Source organism: Aethalodelphis obliquidens, unplaced genomic scaffold (assembly GCF_003676395.1).
Source record: "Aethalodelphis obliquidens isolate GAN/ISIS:26980383/991018 unplaced genomic scaffold, ASM367639v1 scaffold121, whole genome shotgun sequence".
In the NCBI taxonomy this organism is placed as follows: Eukaryota; Metazoa; Chordata; class Mammalia; order Artiodactyla; family Delphinidae; genus Aethalodelphis; species Aethalodelphis obliquidens.
Genome location: NW_020838065.1, coordinates 1,721,576 through 1,740,860, shown reverse-complemented (window position 1 = coordinate 1,740,860; position 19,285 = coordinate 1,721,576). Strand labels below are relative to the sequence as shown.

The 19,285-nt window shown below is 47.6% G+C and overlaps 1 protein-coding gene across 1 annotated transcript in view; it reads left to right on the top strand.

Annotated features, from left to right (window-relative positions):
- COL23A1 (collagen type XXIII alpha 1 chain) overlaps window positions 1-19,285 on the top strand; it is a 353,566-nt gene that overhangs the window by 272,103 nt on the left and 62,178 nt on the right. The window contains exon 3 of the mRNA XM_027098167.1: window positions 11,311-11,355. Within this exon, the coding sequence (XP_026953968.1) occupies window positions 11,311-11,355 (45 nt within the window). The remainder of the gene's footprint in view (window positions 1-11,310; window positions 11,356-19,285) is intronic.

Sequence of the window (19,285 nt, the reverse complement as noted above, 5' to 3'; positions counted from 1 at the left end):
AGCTCTGCCACACACCAGGTGTATGACTTGGGACAAGTCCCTTCTCTTGTACTCCATTTGTAGGGTAGGGTAGATGCCACCTCCCTGGCAGGGGTGCTGAGCAGAACAGAAGAGTGAACACCTGTACAGCCCTGAGCACAATGCCTGGCATGTTGCAGGTCCACAAGCAGGAGCACCTTCCTTGCTTCCCATGGCATTCCAATACCCTGCTCCAGAGCTCTGGGAACAGCCAAAGTGGTGGTGACGTCTCCCCACGGCAGAAGTCTGACCTGGAGCTGTAGGCAGGAGCTGGGGCCTGTGTATGGGAGCTGCCACTCTCAGCAGGGGACTTCAAGCTTCCCAGGCAGGGCTCCTGCATGCCCTACCCAGGGGCCACCCTCCAGATAAGGCCAGCCCCAGCCAGAGCAGCACAGAACCTCAGGAGGGAAAGAAAGGGGCCACTTGTGTCTGAGGACACCAGGCCTCTCTGGCCAGACTGTGGCATCTGAATAGATGGGAGATGGTCCCAGGGAGTCCCCAATGTCCCCACAGCCAGGGGCCCTGGGGACCAGGTGAGCCTAGGAATCTTGATGGCTGTGCACAGCTGGCCTGCCCACACCCCACTTTCAGCTGCCCCAGCCCACAGGCCCCTGCCCACCAGTGCCTCCCTCTCAGGTAGTGCCACATAAGTCCAACATCCTCCACCCGCAACGTCCTCCACCCCAACGTCCTCCAGCCAGCCAGGGAGCAGACCTGTCCAGCTTCCTTCGACTCCAGACAGCTGTGGGGAGGACGGGACAGTCGAGCAGGTCCTGGAGAGGTTGGTTTCCAGGCACAGAGAAGGTCCTTACAGATGGAGAGTGGCACAATGAGGGCATGAGCACACCTGAGCTTGCAGGGACAGCGTGTCATGGGGTGGTCCCACTGGCGACGTAGCCAGTCCCCACCCTGTCACACTGTGTCATGGTTAGCGCCTCAGTGGGCCGGTATCTCTGGACCACAGAACCCAGAGACAGGACCCATGCCGGGTCCATCACGGGATTCCCAGTGCCTGCAGGGCCTCCAGTGGATGTTTCGGGAATGACTACCTGAGTGACAGACTGAGGATTGGGTATTCAAATCCCCATTTGGGGCCTAGGAAACTGAGGGTCTGAGAGGTTAAATGTCATGTGTTATCTCAAAGGACCTTAGGACCTGGGGTCACTATCTCCAGTCCAAAGGTGAGGAGACAGACACCCTGAGGCAGGAATTGGCTTGCTCCAGGCCATACTAGTGAAAGCAGAATTTCTAAGACACAAACACAATCCTTCTTCTTTAGAAAACAGGCTTTGTGATGGTAGGGACCCTGTCTGTCTTGTTTACAAAGGTACAGGGGATGAAATCAGTCTTTTGAGTTTTATACCCTTCCACAGCTGCTCGGGAAGACAGCCTGGTAGGGCGTGGCCTATGATCCCAGAAAGACAGAGAGGGAGAGGAGGGCTATCTTCTCCCAAGGGGACCAGGAATGAACAGGAACACCAAGCACAGGACAAGCCTTTTTTCTGCTAGAAATGAAAAATGCTGCCCAGCTAAACAGAGTTACCATGTGACCCAGCAATTGTACTCTTAGATATATACCCAAGAGAATTGCAAGGAGGGACTCAAAGAGATACTTGTACATCAGTGTTCACTGAAGCATCAGGGTAGGTGGAAACAGCCCAAGTGTCCATCACCAAATGAATGGATAAACAAAATGGTGAACAGTGGAAGAATATTCAGCCATAAAAAGGAATGAAGTCCTGCTCCATGCTTGCTTTAGTCCGTTCAGGCTGCTATGACAAAAATACCATGGACTTAGTGCCTTAAACAGCAAATATTTATTTCTCACAGTGCTGGAAACTGGGAAGTCCAAGATCAAGGCACTGACAAATGTGGTATCTGGTGAGAGCCCACTTCTGTTCATAGATGGCCATCTTCTTGTATCTTCACATGGCAGAAGGTATGAGGAAACTCCCTAGGGTCTCTTTTATAAGGGCACTAATCCCATTCATGATGGCTCCACCCTCATGACCTAGTCACCTTCCGAAGGCCCCATCTCCTAATACCATTGCCACATTGGGAGTTAGGATTTTGATATATGAATTCTGGGAGGACACAAATATTCAGTCTATAACCAAGCTGCAACATGGATGAAACTTGAAGACGTTATTCTAAGTGAAATAAACCAGACACAAAAGGTCAAATACTATATGATTCCACTCATATGAGGTACCTAGTGTAGGCAGATTCATAGGGACAGAAAGGAGACTGGTGGTTTCCAGGGACTGGGGGAGGGGGAATAGAGGGTTATTGTTTCATGGGTATGGAGTTTCAGTTTTACAAGATGAAAAGAGCTATGGAGGTAGGGATGATAGGGATGGTCGTACAACAGTGTGAAAGTACTTAATACCACTGAATTGTACTTTTTTTTTTTTTTTTTTTGGCTCCATAGGGTCTTCGTTGTTGTGTGCAGCCTTTCTCTAGTTGTAGCGAGCGGGGGCTACTCTTCGTTGCGGTACGAGGGCTTCTCATTGTGGTGGCTTCTCTTGTTGCAGAGCACGGGCTCTAGGCGCGTGGGCTTCAGTAGTTGTGGCACACAGGCTCAGTAGCTGTGGTGCACGGGCTTAGTTGTTCCACAGCAAGTGGGATCTTCCCATACCAGGGATTGAAACTGTGTCCCTGCGTTGGCAGGCATATTCTTAATCGCTGTACCACCAGGGAAGTCCTCTGAGCTGTACTCTTCAAAATGGTTAAGATGCTAAGTTTTATGTATATTTTATCACAATTTTTAAAAAATATTAACATTTTTTAAAATATAATGTAATATACCAAAAACTATTGGGTGGTTCATATGGTATGTGAATTATATCCCAGTAAAGCTGTTTAAAAAAATTATGCTGCTCATAACACTGCTGGACACAGTGTGCCGACCCTTCCAGGGCCAGGATAAAGAACTGCAGATGTTGAAGCACATGGGCCTGCCCACACCCCAGCGTTTGAGTGTGCGGGGAGGGCCATGGGACCCCCAGGCCCCCATAAGGGGCCAGTGGCTGAAGGACAGGAAGCCACTGCTTTACTAGGGAAGGAGGAGCAGGAAGACGGCAGAGTCGCCCCCTAGCAGCCTGTCTTCAGTGGACAAGGGCCAGGGAATTCAGACCCAGCTCTTGACTGCTGACACTCTCCAGTGGGAGCCGTGGTCCTTGCCCTGGCCCTGGAGGTCAAGAAAAACAAATGGTGACTCACTTGGGCCCCTTGGGAGTGTGAGTCAATAGTGCAGGGAACTGTGTGAGGCCTCACGGGCCAGGATGCCGGGAGCAGCCCAGCAGGGGCCTCTGCAGAACTTTTCCACTCAGCCTCTTGGCTGCTCTGGGGTGTGTGGTCAGTGAAGCTGGAGCAGCTTCCTCAGAACTTAAAGTCCTGTCAGCGGGCAGCAGAGGAGCCCGAGCTGCGGGGCCACTTGACCTTGGGCAGCCCCTCTCCCACGCTGTAACAGGGACGCTGGTGTCCCTGCCTCATGGGTCTGCTGCAAGAATTATGTGAGGTGCCAGCAGGTGATGGCAGCAGGTACCTCATCAGTGACACCTTGGTGCCCTCCTACCACCAGAACAGAGTTCATTCATGCTCTGACCATTTGTTTAGCACCAACCCATGTGTCACTATTGCCTATCAGGCGATAGCTATGAACCAGCACACAGGAGCCCTATCCTCAGGGAGCTGACATCCTAGTGAGGAGAGAGAAACCATAAACACTAAAGAGCAAATAAAATAAATAAACCAGGTAATTTTGCTAGAGATAAGTGACTGGAAGAAAATAAAACAAGAAAACATGCCAGAGAGGGTGATCAGTGAAGGTGTCCAGGAAGCTCAACAAAGAGTCCACCATGCAGAATAGCCCCAGCCATGCGAGGAGAGCCCCAGGACAGAGGGAACAGCTGGTGCAAAGGCCCTGAGTTAGGACCGGCCTGGCTGGCTTGAGAAGCAGAAAGAAGGCTGTGTGGCAGGGGGTGTAGGTGGGGAGTGAGGGGGAGCAGTGGGAGATGGGGCAGTGTGGAGAGCCTCCTTGCTCACAGGCTGCCCACTGAAGTGACCAACCATCTGGTTTGCCTGGGACTGTCCCAGTTTTAGCACCAAAAGGCCCAGGAAATCCCTCAGTCCTGAGCACACTGGGATAGTTGGTCACACTAGTGCCCACTTGCTTCCCTTATTTCCTGGATGCGGAAGTGAAAGTACCCTAGGCCCTTCTGGGGGCTGGCATGCCCTTCCCTCAGCAGAGCTCTGTTCTCCTGTTCGCAGGAGTGGGAGGCCTGGGTCCAGCGCCCTTAGGGTCAAGTTGCCTTGGAATGGGTGGGATAAGCTGAGTGGCCAGCTTTTCCCTGAGGGTCACTTCCTAAGTCCATGTCCACCAGCGTGCTGGCCATGCTCTGAAGGCCTCACTTGCTCTTTTCTAGGACCTTCTGACTGGACTTTTAACATGTAGGTTATGAGAAATTCTCATGGAAATCAAAGCTCACGTGAAGGGCTTTTAAGCTTAAAAAAATAAAATATTTGGGTTGGCCAAAATTTCGCTCTGTTTTTTCCATAAGATGGCTCTAGCCAGTAGCGCTTAGTTGTCTTTAACTTCATTCAAAACAATTTTGTTAGATTGTATTGTGACAGCTGTCATATCGGTGCATTTTTTTAAAAACTTATCAAAATTGGTGAATTTTTGTGTAGCCATTTTAATATTGAAGATGGAAGAAAAAAAGCAACATTTTCAGCATATTATGCTTTATTATTTCAAGAAGCGTAAAAATGCAACTGGAATGCAAAAAAAAGAGATTTGTGCGGTGTATTGAGAAGGTGCTGTGACTGATGGAACGTGTCAAAACTGGTTTGCAAAGTTTCATGGAGATTTCTCGCTGGACGATGCTCCACGGTCAGGTAGACCAGTTGAAGTTGAAGTTGATAGCGATCAAATTGAGACATTAATTGAGAACAATCAACGTTACACCACATAGGAGAGAGCCAACATACTCAAAATAACCAAATCAAGTGCTGAAAATCATTTGCACCAGCTTGGTTGTGTCAATCACTTTGATGTTTGGGTTCCACGTAAGTTAAGCGGAAAAAAAACCTTCTTGAGTGTATTTCCACATGCGATTCTCTACTTAAACGTAATGAAAACATTCCATTTTTATAACAAATTGTGACAGGCAATGAAAAGTGGATACTGTACAATAATGTGGAACGGAAGAGATTGTGGAGCAAGTGAAATGAACCACCAACAACCACACCAAATAAAGGTCTTCATCCAAAGAAGGTGGTGTTGTGTATATGGTGGGATTGGAAGGGAGTCCTCTATTATGAGCTCCTTCCAAACGATTAATTCCAACAGGTACTGCTCCCAACTAGACCAACTGAAAGCAACACTCGATGAAAAGTGTCAATAAGGAAACGCATAATCTCCCATCGGGATAATGCAAGACCGCATGTTTCTTTTTTTTTTTTAGCATCTTTATTGGAGTACAATTGCTTTACAGTGGTGTGTTAGTTTCTGCTTTATAACAAAGTGAATCAGCTATACATAGTTTCTGCTTTATAACAAAGTGAATCAGCTATACATATACATATATCCCCATATCTCCTTCCTCTTACATCTCCCTCCCACCCTCCCTATCCCACCCCTCTAGGTAAGACTGCATGTTTCTTTGATGACCAGGCAAAAACTGTTACAGCTTGGCTGGGAAGTTCTGATTCATTGACGTATTCACCAGACGTTGCACCTTCGGATTTCCATTCATTTTGGTCTTTACAAAATTCTCTTGGACTTCCCTGGTGGTGCAGTGTTTGAGAATCCGCCTGCCAATGCAGGGGACACAGGTTCGATCCCTGGTCCAGGAAGATCCCACATGCTGCGGAGCAACTAAGCCCACGAGCCACAACTACTGAAGCCTGCATGCCTAGAACCCGTGCTCCGCAACAAGAGAAGCCACCGCAATGAGAAGCCCACGAACCGCAACGAAGAGTAGCCCCTGCTCGCCGCAACTAGAGAAAAGCCCACGCACAGCAACGAAGACCCAATGCAGCCAAAAAAAAAAATTCTCTTAATGGAAAAATTTTCAATTCCCTGGAAGACTGTAAGAGGCACCTGGAATAGTTCTTTGCTCAAAAAGATAAAAAAGTTTTAAAAGTTATAAAAAAGCCTTTCTTGACTTCTCTGAGCCTCAGTTTCCCCAATCTTTAGAGAAAAAAAGTGTGGAGAGGGTTTAAAGCATTTTTCAGATCTGAGTATAGATTCAGTTAGATAAATTGCACAAAAGCTCCTGCCCTTAGGGGCTGGCAGGAGGGAGGAGCAGGGGCTGGGGTATGGGCGGGGAGGGGGTGGGTTGCTGAGTGACTGTTGGAGCCAGGGGAAGAGGGAGAGGGAGGGGCCTGGGCAGGCTGTCCCCCGGTTGGCCCCAGGGTTGTGAGAGGACAGCAATAAAGCAAGCGTTGCTGAAGGAGGTATCATCAGGGGAGGGAGGTGCCGGGAAGGATTGAGGGAGACCACCACTGCGAGAACCAGGTCCTCACTGCTCAGGCCTCCCTGGAGCCTGTTGGCGTTCAGGCCCCCTTTGGAGTTGGTCAGTGACATGAGGGCTCCAGCCCAACCAGAGATGAGATTTTTATCAGTTAGAAATGGTTCCAGTTTGTCTGGCCTCGAACAGTGCTTGAGAAAAGCATCATCCTCCCTGGAGTTACTTAATGTGCAGATGGTTGTCACAAGGGTAATTTAGCAGCGAGCTGGAGCCCTCACCAGCCCATGCGATGCCTGAAACCTCAGGATTTCTTTGAGAAATCTCATTCCCAGACCACTCAGCCCGGGCATCCTGATCCCTAGGTCCACAGACAGACTGTGATTAGGGACCTGGAAAAGCTCCAGACTGTCCCTGCCCCTGTGGGCTCAAGGTCAGGGTGTAATGAGGGCTTCGCCAGCCTCTGGACTCAAACCCTGCCCTCTATACCGTACTTGAGCTATACTGAAATATAGCTGCCCTGTCTCAGGCTTCACCCATCTTGGGAAGCACATAACCAATGTACATCAAGTCCCCAGATTCTAATGGCCCAGAGGCCCCTGCAGCCAGTTATTTCTTGGGGTCCCAAATAGGCCCCTCTTTTGTGCCCCCAAGCTGGTGTGTCTGCTGCCAGCTCATCTGTTTAACAGTTCTGCAAGGCAGGTATAGTTGCCATCACCCCTAAAATTTTATCCTCACGGATTGGGAACCCAAAGCTCAGAGAGGTTGAGTAACTTGCTCCAGGTTAAACAGCTTCCTTTCAGTCATGTCTTTTCCCCTTCTGCACCAGCATCACCTGTTGGTATCTGTTGCTCAAAGCCTCTGGAAGGAAACTTTGCAGGTGCCACCATGGCAGCACCCACTGTGAAACACCAGCGTCCCCATGGCTGCCAGCCCCTGACCCAGAGCCGTGTGGGTCACACAGAGGTGAGAACAGCCTGAGCTGGTCTTCATCACCTGGAGACTCTCCAGCCGGGACGGTTTTTCCAGCAGCATCCTTGGGCAAGACCTGAGTTTCTCCATCTATACATCAGCAGGTCGATCAAGACAGACTCCCAGGTGCCTTCCAGAGCAGCCTGAGTGTCTGAGTCTGTGCCAGAAGTGGGAAACATTCTGCCACTGTAGAAAGGAAGGAACAGAAGAAAACCAAGAAGCAGAAAGCTCTGAGGCAAACTGCTAGGCCAGGAGCCTGGTTTTGCTTGTTCGGAGAACATCTGAGCTGCAGCCAGCTGGCCAGGCTATCCCTGGGAGCCCAGATCAATCTGCTGCAGGCCTGGCCCAGATGCCAGAGGGCCACAACCCATCTGCCCTGCTGCTCGCCCCAGGGTGGCCACCCCTTCCATTGTCAAGGCTGCCTGCCTGGGGGTTCGACATATCTGGCACAGCTGCCCTTGCACCTTAAGAATCACAGACTGATGATGAAGGGCTCCGCAAGGCGCCAGCTGTGTGGCCTTAGGCAAATCTTTTCACCTCACTTAAGCCTCAGAGTTCCCCTCTATACAGGGCATACCAGCATCTTCTTCAGAGGGCTGAGTAGGGAATAGATGAGCTCCTTGGATGAGCCACAGGAGATCTGGAGCACAAAGGGTTCCAAGTTCCTATTTGCTGGATGAGTAGCTGGCCTGGCACCTAGTAGATGCTGAACCAGGGCTGCTGCCCATGGCCGGCCCTCAGCACCTGACAATCTAGAAACTCATGAAAGGCCGTCCTTCCTGCCTTCCCCACTACAGGTTCCACAATCCAGGCCTTGTGTGTGCAAGGCCTCTCTGTTTGCAAAAGCAGCAGACAGGGAGCCTAGTGGTCAGCATGGGACTCAGCTCTGGCATTCCCCCCTCCCAGGGCCTCTATTTGATCAAGGCTGGCAGGCCTCACCACCTCCATCACCTGCCGTAGGGAGAAAGGAGAGAAAGTATCTTTCATCTCAACAGCTTTGCCCATCAAATAAGATAGTCTTGCATCTCTTCTAAGCCATGGATCTTGTTAGATTTGACAGTCTTTTAAAGAGATTGCCAAGAAATGGTAAAGAGGGACCTTAGGCTGCACAAGACGCGGACTGCACACTGCAGTGGACTACCTTCTGTTAGGAGGAGGACAAACGAGTCACAGCAGGAAGGGTGGGTGGAAGAGGCTAAGTGTGGGGGCAGCCTTTGCCTGACACCAAGGAGGAAGGGGTCTCAGTTAAGTGTGGGGCAAGAGGATGCCTCGGACAGCTCCCAGGTGGTTTCTGGCTTGGCTCTGTGGGTACTGATCATACCTACACCTAGGAGAGAAGAGAACGCTGTTGGGAGCACACAGAGAATTGGGAGATGATTTTGGGTTTGGACATGTTGCCTCTCAATAGAATTATCTTGGAGACAGTTGAATGAGTATGAACCTTAGAAGAGTGGGTTGACCAGTTGTCAGTTTGTGAGCTGTTCACACAGAGGCCTCCAGGATCTGGTTTGAATTGGCCTGCAGAGAGTTCACAAGCCTCAGTCTCCTTTACTTAAGCCCTTTCAGTTGGGAGTCCTGTCCAGCCTGCCAGGGCTACAGCCCCACAGGCCCTGTGCACTCAGCAGCCCCCAGGACCCCCACCCAGTCCAGGCCTGCTGGGAGCTTCCCCCAAAGGCCCTGGGAGGCAGGGCACCCCACCCTGCCTGGGCAGCTGCCCACTTGCTAGCATCTTCCTCATTGGGCCTTCTGCCTAACCATGCCACCCAGGAGACCCACCCCGAAAAATCCATTAGTTCAGCCACCTCAGCGGCAGTAAATGTCTTCATCTGGCTTGAGTTTCCCAGATGGAGAATTTTACAGTCGTACCCAGTAATGACCGTTAGAAAACCATGGCGCTGCTTTAGCTTTCATGTCCAGGAAGAGCCTGGCTTACTCTCCCACTCTTGGGCCCCTTTCCTGCCACGCCCCATACGTCAGCCTGAGGCCCAGGGCGAGTGAGCAACCTTGCTGAGCCAAGCACAGGCCTTTTATAGCCTGGTGAGAGCACAGAATCCAGGGACCAGTTTGCTGGACCTTGTGAGTGAAAGCTGGGCCTCTTCTCTCCTACAACCAAAGGAGCATGATGTTGGGTGTGCCATTGGGGTCCCTCTTCCCACACCCTCACTCACCCTGAAAACAGATGTGCCTGGATAGAACGGGCCAAACACCGGCCAGCCTCACGAGGTTTCCAGGCGCTGTCAGCCCCATGAAGGAGCCGGGAGGAGAGCAGGATGCATGTTTAGCCGTGAGGGGTCTGAGATGTTGGTGAGACACCCACATGGAGGTGTTGAAAGCAGTTGTCCATGCACTGCAGGTGTTGCAGGCCTTGGCTGAGATCACTGACCTGGAGGCTCTTCATAAGCTGTTACACTGGTGTGAGGAGCTATTGTTTGTTATGGGGGTGCCAGAATCTCAGCCTCGCTAATCAACACAGCCCTGAGCCATTCCAGCATAAAACTCAAGGTCTCTGTCTGGTCTCGGGAAAAGTCAAGGGCTATGTAACTGGCATGAATTTCTACTCCCAGAATTCAGGGGTACATCACTTATATGGTCAAATGATTTTAGACAAAGGCGCCAAGGCTACACAATGGGGAAAAGATAGTCTCTTCAACAAATGCTGTTGAGAAAACTGGATACCCACATGCAAAAGAATGAAGTTGGGCCCTTACCTTATACCATATACAAAAATTAGCTCAAAAGGTTAAAAGGTTAAAATTAACTCAAAGTTCAAAAAAGTAACAAAAGCAAAAATAGACAAATTGGACTACATCAAGCTTTAAAACTTCTGCACAGAGAAGGAAAACAGGAGGAAGAATCAGGGGTAGTTAGACTAACAGGGAGTGAAAACGGAGGCAGAGAGGGGAAGGCAAGGGAGCGTCAGGGAGGTTTGCAGCAGGGCTCCAGGAGCGGCGCCGGGATGAGGGCGCGCTGGCTGAGGCCTCAGCCCTCCACTCCCAGGTCAGGCGAGCTGTGCTCTGGGCCCTGCTGCCGCCAGGTTCTGGGTTCCATGACCCAGAGCCCTCTTCCTCTTCAGCATCGCAGTCACTCAGGTCTCGGGGGCTGACATGGGCCGAGGGGCAGAAGGCAGAGGCAGGATGATCTGCATCAGATTCAGAAAGTGCAAAAATGTATGGATAAGACTGGATACGGAAAAGAATGTGCATTGGAGTGTACATTATGTGCAATCACAAGAAATTTATAAGCGGCTCCCTGGAGCTGTGGGGGAGGGGAGAGAGGTGCCAAAAAGTCTAGTGAGCAAAAGGAAGTAGATGGATAGGATAGAGCCTGTTACCACCGAGTTTAAACATTTGAGATGCCATGATAGTGTCTTTATGTGGTGCGTTGTCTCTGTTGTTTTATTTTAGTGAATATTAAAAAGCATTTGTCCGGGCTTTTGTAAGTTAACTCCCACCCTCAGCCTTATTTTTCTTGAAAGTGTGAAGTTTCTCAGTGGCAAAACTCTTCTGCCTCAAGAGTTTCTAGGTAGTAAACCTTTTTGAATGGGAAAGGACTTGGGAATGAAATAATGAACAGTTAATTGAATAACTAAATGAATGAGTGAGGGATGAGAACGCAGCCAACAGGGGAGGATCCAGAGGAGCAGGGGGGAGGGAGGCGCAGGAGATGGCGCTTTATCCCCACTCCTCTCCCCTCCCCCAGCCAGCAAGGTGGTGAGCTGGCTGCCCCCAGGCTGCTGTTATGGGTGTGGGTTGGGGGGTGGTGATGCGGTGGTGCTGGCAGCAGGCAGGCTGTGCCCAAGCTCACTGGGTTCCCTTCTTAATGAGTCCGTCCTTGTTTTCCTGTCTAGGCCCCCCTGGACGGCGTGGCAAGCCTGGAAGAAGAGGTGATCCCGGTGAGTCCCAGGTTTTCTTAATTACTAAACCCAGGCCTGGAAGTCTGCCCTTGACCTGGGACCTGGCTGGAGGTGCCAATCCTTGCACCACCCCATAACTCAGGACCTTTGGTCCTGGGCCAGGTCTTTGTGTCCCCTCCAATTCCAGCCACTGTCCCCAGAGCTGCAGTGCCCAGTGCTGCCTTTCTTGGCTTCTTGACACCATTCCAGTGTTACAATTCCAGTGACAGTCCCCTCTATGCCCTTGGCCACCTCCCAAATCTCATTATCAGCCTCAGAAACTTTAATCCCTGGTCTCCCACTCTGAAACGGCCTCTTGTCTTTGCGGGACTCGCTACTGTGGGTCCCTCAACACAAGATGGTTCTCCTGTGTGTCCCCATCCCTCCCCTGACATGGCCTGTCCTTCCCTTGGCAGAGGCACCAGGAGAAGATCCTTTCCATACCTTCCATGCAACCTGCAGACTCACCTGTACTCACCGCCAGCCTGCCTCCTGCCACCTTCATTTCACCCAAAATGCACTCTCTCTGCGTGTGCCCTTCCCCCAACTCACAGTGAAGCTTCCCTCAGAGGCTACACACCCCTACCCCACTCCCATCTCCTCTGCCTTGCCTTCCACTCCTCCCAGCCCCTCCAGTCTCTTCTCACTGTCACGCCACTCACATCCTTTTGACCAAAGTTACCACTGACCACCTGATCGCCGTACCAGCAGACACAGATGCGTTGCTGTCTCTCTTCCTGGGCCTCACATTGGCCATTCCCCTGGGTCCCCCTCTGACTCTTGCCTGCGTTTCCTCCCACATCTCTGACCCCTTCTCGTATGCCTTTCCTATGGGGCCCACTTGCCTCTTAAATGGATCTGCCCTTGGCCCTCTTCTCTCTCTCCCACCCCTGTGGCTCTGGCGCCCCCATAATGCTGATGACGCCCCCACTTCCTGCCTCCAGCCAGTCATCTCCTCTGGACCCAGAGGTTGGACCTGGCCCCAGTGAACCCAGCACTTCCCCCAACTGCTCTCCTCTAGTTCCCCATTGCAGGGAGGGGGCCTCCAGCCGCCTGCTTCCCTATGCAGACACCAGGGCATCATCCTTAATCCCTCCCTCTCCACTCCCCCACCAAATCCCCATCAGCCTCCTCCTCAGTATGTCACAGCACTGTCCTCATCAGCACAGCCTCCTGCAGTTCTCACCACTGTTCCTCCCATGTCCCCTACCTCCAGCCTCATTGTGGATGTCTGGGGCCCTCCCACTCTGAACCTGTACTCTTATGTCCTCCCCACCCCCAGAATGTCTCCTCCTCTACCTGGACTCTTACCCCAAATTCACTATTCTTTGTCCTTTCAGTCTAGCTCAAGCATCTCCTCCAGAAAGGCTTATATCTAATCCCTCTGGCTGGGGCTATCACCAACCCAGCCAAGAGCCTGGTGCAGAGGAGGCTCCAGGGAATGGAAATGCACAGAACAGTGAATGAATGAAAGAATACACATGTGCTCAGCCCCTAAGCAAATTCATAAAGAGAGCATGGTGGTAAAGGCAGATTGAGCCTGGGAGAAAGGGGGCAGGTTCTCTCTGAACCTCAGACTCTTCTTCCTGAAACTGGGCATGGGCCTCTTGTCCTCCCGTTTTGCTGCGTGCTTGCGCTATCTAGGTCCCTACATAGAAGCCCTCCAGATAAACTCCCCAGAGTTCACTGGAAGGAAACACCTTTCCTGGCACTCTGTTTGCTTTGACTTCCAGAAGCTGAGGACTGTTTTGTGTTTGATTGCAATGGATTTTGTGTGTAATCACCTACCTGCACCATCAGCCAAATACACACTTCATCACTCAGTTCTTATTTCTGCCCTCGTAAAAGGTTTTATTGCCTTTTATTGTAAGCTCCTGAAGTCCTTTTTGGAAGAAGATGAGGAATACATAGTGACTTTTTTTAGGACAAAGTATAATATTACTCAACTTACTCAAAAACCCATTAGAATTATGATTCCAATTTACAACTGATCTAAAAGTCAAAGAAAGACAAGGACTTACTGGGCCCCTGACACTGCCCTGGGTCCTTTCAAGGCCTTCATCTCACGTGATCCTCACAGAGCTCTGCAAAAGATAAAAATATGTTATTATCCCCATTTTGCAGATAAGGAAACTGAGGCTCCAAGGGGAGAAGTGTCTCATCTAAGGTCAGCTGCTGGGCAAGGGATGGGCAGCATCTCCTCCCCTTCACTGCCCTTTCCCACGCGATGTCCTGATTCTCTGCCTGTCACAGAATGGTGTGAGTAGCACAGAGCAGATGTCCCTCTCTGATTAGCTTTGGCTGGGCCTTGTGTTTATTTCTAGATAGTTTCACACACATGCACCTCTTGGCTTTGGGCCCTTTCCTTGTACAAACCAGGCTTTTTTTCGCCCCAGGGAGAAAGGCTCTTTTTTGCCTGGTGGGACAATATCTGGCTGAGATGGCTTCTTGCTGCTGCTGCAGACCTGCAGACAGAGCCGACCCTGCCCGCCTGTGGGGATGGGTTCTCTCCAGCTCCCAGTGGGAGCCTTTGTCTGGAATATGGCTCACAGGTCCTACAGTGTTTTTGTGTCTCTATTGTAGTGGAGTGGATTTTTCATCTCCCCACTGGCCTATATCTCAGCTGGGGAAACCGAGCACTACCCTTGGTATTCCCTTTCTAGGGGACTTAGACAGTATTTTTTCTCCTTCCAGACTTCCCTTTCCCCAAGAGCATCCATCACTCTACCCTGGCTCCCCCAGCCCCCTAGATCCCTCCCTCAGTCGCAGCACTCCCTGCAGTGCTGGTGGTCTGCTCTGCAAACATGTCCTTCTCCACCAAAGCACAGGCTCCTCAGAGAAGGAACTTGACCCGCAGGCACTAAAGATATGGTCAACAAATGCTTGTTGACAGGAAAGAGGGAGGGAAGGGAGGAGGGAGAGAGAAAGAGGGACTTTTTAGGAAGCAGGAAGAGACAAGGATGAAAACAATCAAATCCTGCTTGGCTGATGCTTGTGCTAAAGCTACAGAGACAAAAGGAGGTACTCACCAAATCTCTGCAGCCGCCAGCCTTAGGTCAGCAGTTTTAGTGTCAGGGTTTTTTATCCACCCTGGCCCCAAGAAACCCTTTCTAAAAATACAGTGGAAGAATCACTACTGGGATGGTAGAGATAGGACTTCTGAAAATCTGCTCCTCCATAAAAGCAGCAAGAACACTAGGAAAAATTGACCTTTTCAGAATCCTGGAAATTAACATCTGGTAACAACCTAAGAAATGTTAATTTAAGAAAAAGGTCTGAAACTTGCTGAGAACAGTGAGGTTTGTAGCATTTTAATTTGCCCATCTCCCCAGCCCCATGGTAGCCTTAAAAACCATCACAGCCTCACAATCACAGTACCTGTGAAAACTAGCAGCCGTTGGAGGTGGCAGAACAACTTTGAAGCTCCCCAAATGCTCATTCTCTGAAACTTGTCACTGTCTGTTAGCTCCCTGGAAAAGCCCATACACAAAACTCTTCTTTTTTGACCTGATGCAGAGCTCACTTACTGGGAAAAGCCCTATCCCCAGAGTGCTTGCCAAATACACTCAGCAGCAGTTGTTTAACTTTGCAGCTGCCTGAGGTGGCAATACAAGTTGGAGCAAACAAGAAGCTGACACAAAAACTTAAATGAAAATCTAGGGGATGAGCTGTCCAAAGGGGCTTTGAAATGCTCCCATATACCTGGGGATCTAGAAGACACATGCCCATGCAGGGAAAGACCTAAAAATCCCCAGTCTCTCACCTCTGGCTGACCTTGAGTCTCCACTCAAGCAAGAAGTAAAGGCAAAAGCAGAGTTGTAACCTGATAGAGTGTTGAAGTTATGCTCAACACACACAAAGAGCCCCTCAGAACAGAATGGGAGACTTACCAGATCAAGGCATTAAAGAAAACCTCTGTCTTAAGCTGACAGTTAAGCAAAGCAAGCAGAGAATTCAGTAGCTGCACATGATAAAGAGTACACATTTCAGAGAATTAGCTCAAAAAAGCCCCTGAACAAACAACAACAACAACAAACCCTGGAAAGGAAGAGGGATATCTAGTTTCCAGAGTAGCCATATTAGATTATTTGATGCCCAATTTTTAACAAAGACACACAAAGATACAAGAAAATATGGCAATGAAAAAAAAAAGAGGAAAAAAAGCAGTCAGTAAAAACTGTCAGTGAGGAAGCCCAGATGAACTTACTAGACAAAGATTTTATATTGGCTATTATACATATGTTCAAAGAACTAAAGGAAACCATGTCTAAAGAATTAAAGGAAACCATAAGAATTATGTGCCACCAAATGGAGATTATCAATAAAAAGATAGAAAGTATTTTTTAAAGAAACCAAATAGAAATTCTGGAGCTGTAAAGTACAATAACTGAAATGAAAAATTCACTAAAGGGGCTCAACAGATTTGGGCTGGCAGAAGAAAGAATCAGCAAACTTGAAGACAGGTCAATTGAGATGATCCTGTCTAAGGAAGAGAAAGAAAAAAAGAATGAAGAAAAATGAACAGAATCACAGAGATCTGTGGGACACCATCAAGTGTGCCAACATTTATATAATGGGGGCCTCAGTAGGGGATAAGAGAAAGAGGCAGAAGGAATATATGAAGAATTAATGGCCAAAATCTTCCCAAATATGAAGAAAACATTAATCTGCACATCTAAGAAGCTCAACAAACTCCAAGTAGAATAAACTCAAAGAGATCCAAATCTAAGTACATCATAGCCACATTACCAAAAGGAAAAAAATGAAGAAAGAATCTTTTTTTTAAAAAACACCATGGTGGCCACTTCACCACTGACCTTGGCAACTTCCATGGCCGAGAGCTGGATCCTCCCACTTCTCGACACGCACAGAAGAAAGAATCTTAAAAGCAGCGAAAGAACAATGACTCATCACAGAAAAAGGATCCTCAATAAGATTAATAGCTGATTTCTCATCAAAAACCATGAAAGCCAAAAGGCAGTTAGTATGACATATTCAAAGTGATGAAAAAAAGAAAAACTGTCAAAAAAGACATCTATAGCCAGAAGAACTATACTTGAAAAGTGAAGAAGAAATTAAGACATGCCCAAGTAAACAAAAATGAAGAGAATTCATCACTAGCATCCTGCTCTACAAGAAATACTGAAGGGACTCCTTCAGTATGAAATTAAAGGACACTAGACAGTAATTTAAATCCACACACAGAAATAAAGAGCTTCAGTGAGGTAACTACACAGGTAAATATGAAAGACAGTATAAATGTCTTTATTTTTTTAAATTTCTGGCTGCACCCTTGCTTAGTTCCCCAACCAGGGATCGAACACACACCCCCTGCAGGGGAAGCACAGAGTCTTAACCACTGGGCGACCAGGGAAGTCCCAAAATATATATATATATATTTAATTATATTTTATTAATTTTTTTACACAGCAGGTTCTTATTAGTCATCAATTTTATACACATCAGGGTATACATGTCAATGCCAATCACCCAATTCATCACATCAGCATCCCCAACCCCCCGCCGCTTCCCCCCATTGGTGTCCATACGTTTGTTCTCTGAGACAGATCTGTGTCTCAATTTCTGCCCTGCAAACTGGTTCATCTGTACCATTTTTCTAGGTTCCACACATATTCGTTAATATACGATATTTGTTTTTCTCTTTCTGACTTACTTCACTCTATATGACAATCTCTAGATACATCCACGTCTCAACAAATGACCCAATTTCATTCCTTTTTATGGCTAATATTCTATTGTATATATGTACCACATCTTCTTTATCCATTCATCTGTCAATGGGCATTTAGGTTGCTTCCATGACCTGGCTATTGTAAATAGTGCTGCAATGAACATTGGGGTGCATGTGTCTTTTTGAATTATGGTTTTCTCTGGGTATATGCCCAGTAGTGGGATTGCTGGATCATATGGTAATTCTCTTTTTAGTTTTTTAAGGAACCTCCATACTGTTCTCCATAATGGCTGTATCAATTTACATTCCCACCAACAGTGCAAGAGGGTTCCCTTTTCTCCAAACCCTCTCCAGCATTTGCTGTTTGTAGACTTTCTGATGATGCCCATTATAACTGGTGTGAGGTGATACCTCGTTGTAGTTTTGATTTGCATTTCTCTAATAATTAGTGATGTTGAGCAGCTTTTCATATGCTTCTTGGCCCTATGTGTGTCTTCTTTGGAGAAATGACTACGTCTTCTGCCCATTTTTGGATTGGGTTGTTTGTTTCTTTAATATTGAGCTGCATGAACTGTTTATATATTTTGGAGATTAATCCTTTGTCTCTTGATTCATTTGCAAATATTTTCTCCCATTCTGAGGGTTGTCTTTTCGTCTTGTTTATGGTTTCCTTTGCTGTGCAAAAGCTTTGAAGTTCATTAGGCCCCATTTGTTTATTTTTGTTTTTATTTCCATTACTCTAGGAGGTGGATCAAAAAGGATCTTGCTGTGATTTATGTGAAAGAGTGTTCTTCCTATGTTTTCCTCTAAGCGTTTTATAGTGTCCAGTCTTACATTTAGGTCTCTAATCCATTTTGAGTTTATTTTTGTGTATGGTGTTAGGGAGTGTTCTAATTTCATTCTTTTACATGTAGCTGTCCAGTTTTCCCAGTACCACTTATTGAAGAGACTGTCTTTTCTCCATTGTATATCCTTGCCTTCTTTGTCATAGATTAGTTGACCATAGGTGCATGGGTTTATCTCTGGGCTTTCAATCTTGTTGCATTGATCTATGTTTCTGTTTTTGTGCCAGTACCATATTGTCTGGATTACTGTAGCTTTGTAGTATAGTCTGAAGTCAGGGAGGCTGATTCCTCCAGCTCTCTTTTTCTTCCTCAAGACTGCTTTGGCTATTCGGGGTCTTTTGTGTTTCCATACAAATTTTAAGATTTTTTGTTCTAGTTCTGTAAAAAATGCCATTGGTAATTTGATAGGGATTGCATTGAATCTGTAGATTGCTTTGGGTAGTATAGTCATTTTCACAATATTGATTCTTCCAATCCAAGAACATGGTATATCTCTCCATCTGTTGGTATCATCTTTAATTTCTTTCATCAATGTCTTATACTTTTCTGCATACAGGTCTTTTGTCTCCCTAGGTAGGTTTATTCCTAGGCATTTTATGCTTTTTGTTGCAATGGTAAATGGGAGTGTTTCCTTAATTTCTCTTTCTGATCTTTCGTTGTTAGTGTATAGGAACCCAAGAGATTTCTGTGCATTAATTTTGTATCCTGTTACTTTACCAAATTCATTGATTAGCTCTAGTAGTTTTCTGGTGGCATCTTTAGGCTTCTCTATGTATAGTATCATGTCATCTGCAAACAGTGACAGTTTTACTTCTTCTTTTCCAATTTGTATTCCTTTTATTTCTTTTTCTTCTCTGATTGCCATGACTAAGACTTCCAAATCTATGTTGAATAATAGTGGTGAGAGGGGACATCCTTGTCTTATTCCTGATCTTAGAGAAAATGCTTTCAGTTTTTCACCATTGAGAATGTTGTTTGCTGTGGGTTTGTTCGTGTATGGCCTTTATTATGTTGAGGTAGGTTCTATGCCCACTTTCTGGAGAGTTTTTATCATAAATGGGTGTTGAATTTTGTCAAAAGCTTTTTCTGCATCTATTGAGATGATCATATGGTTTTTCTTCTTCAGTTTGTTAATATGGTGTATCACATTGATTGATTTGCGTATATTGAAGAATCCTTGCATCCCTGGGATAAATCCCACTTGATCATGGTGTATGATCCTTTTAATGTGTTGTTGGATTCTGTTTGCTAGTATTTTGTTGACGATTTTTTCATCTATATTCCTCAGTGATATTGGTCTGTAATTTTCTTTTTTTGCAGTATCTTTGTCTGGTTTTGGTCTCAGGGTGATGGTGGCCTCATAGAAAGAGTTTCAGAGTGTTCCTTCCTCCGC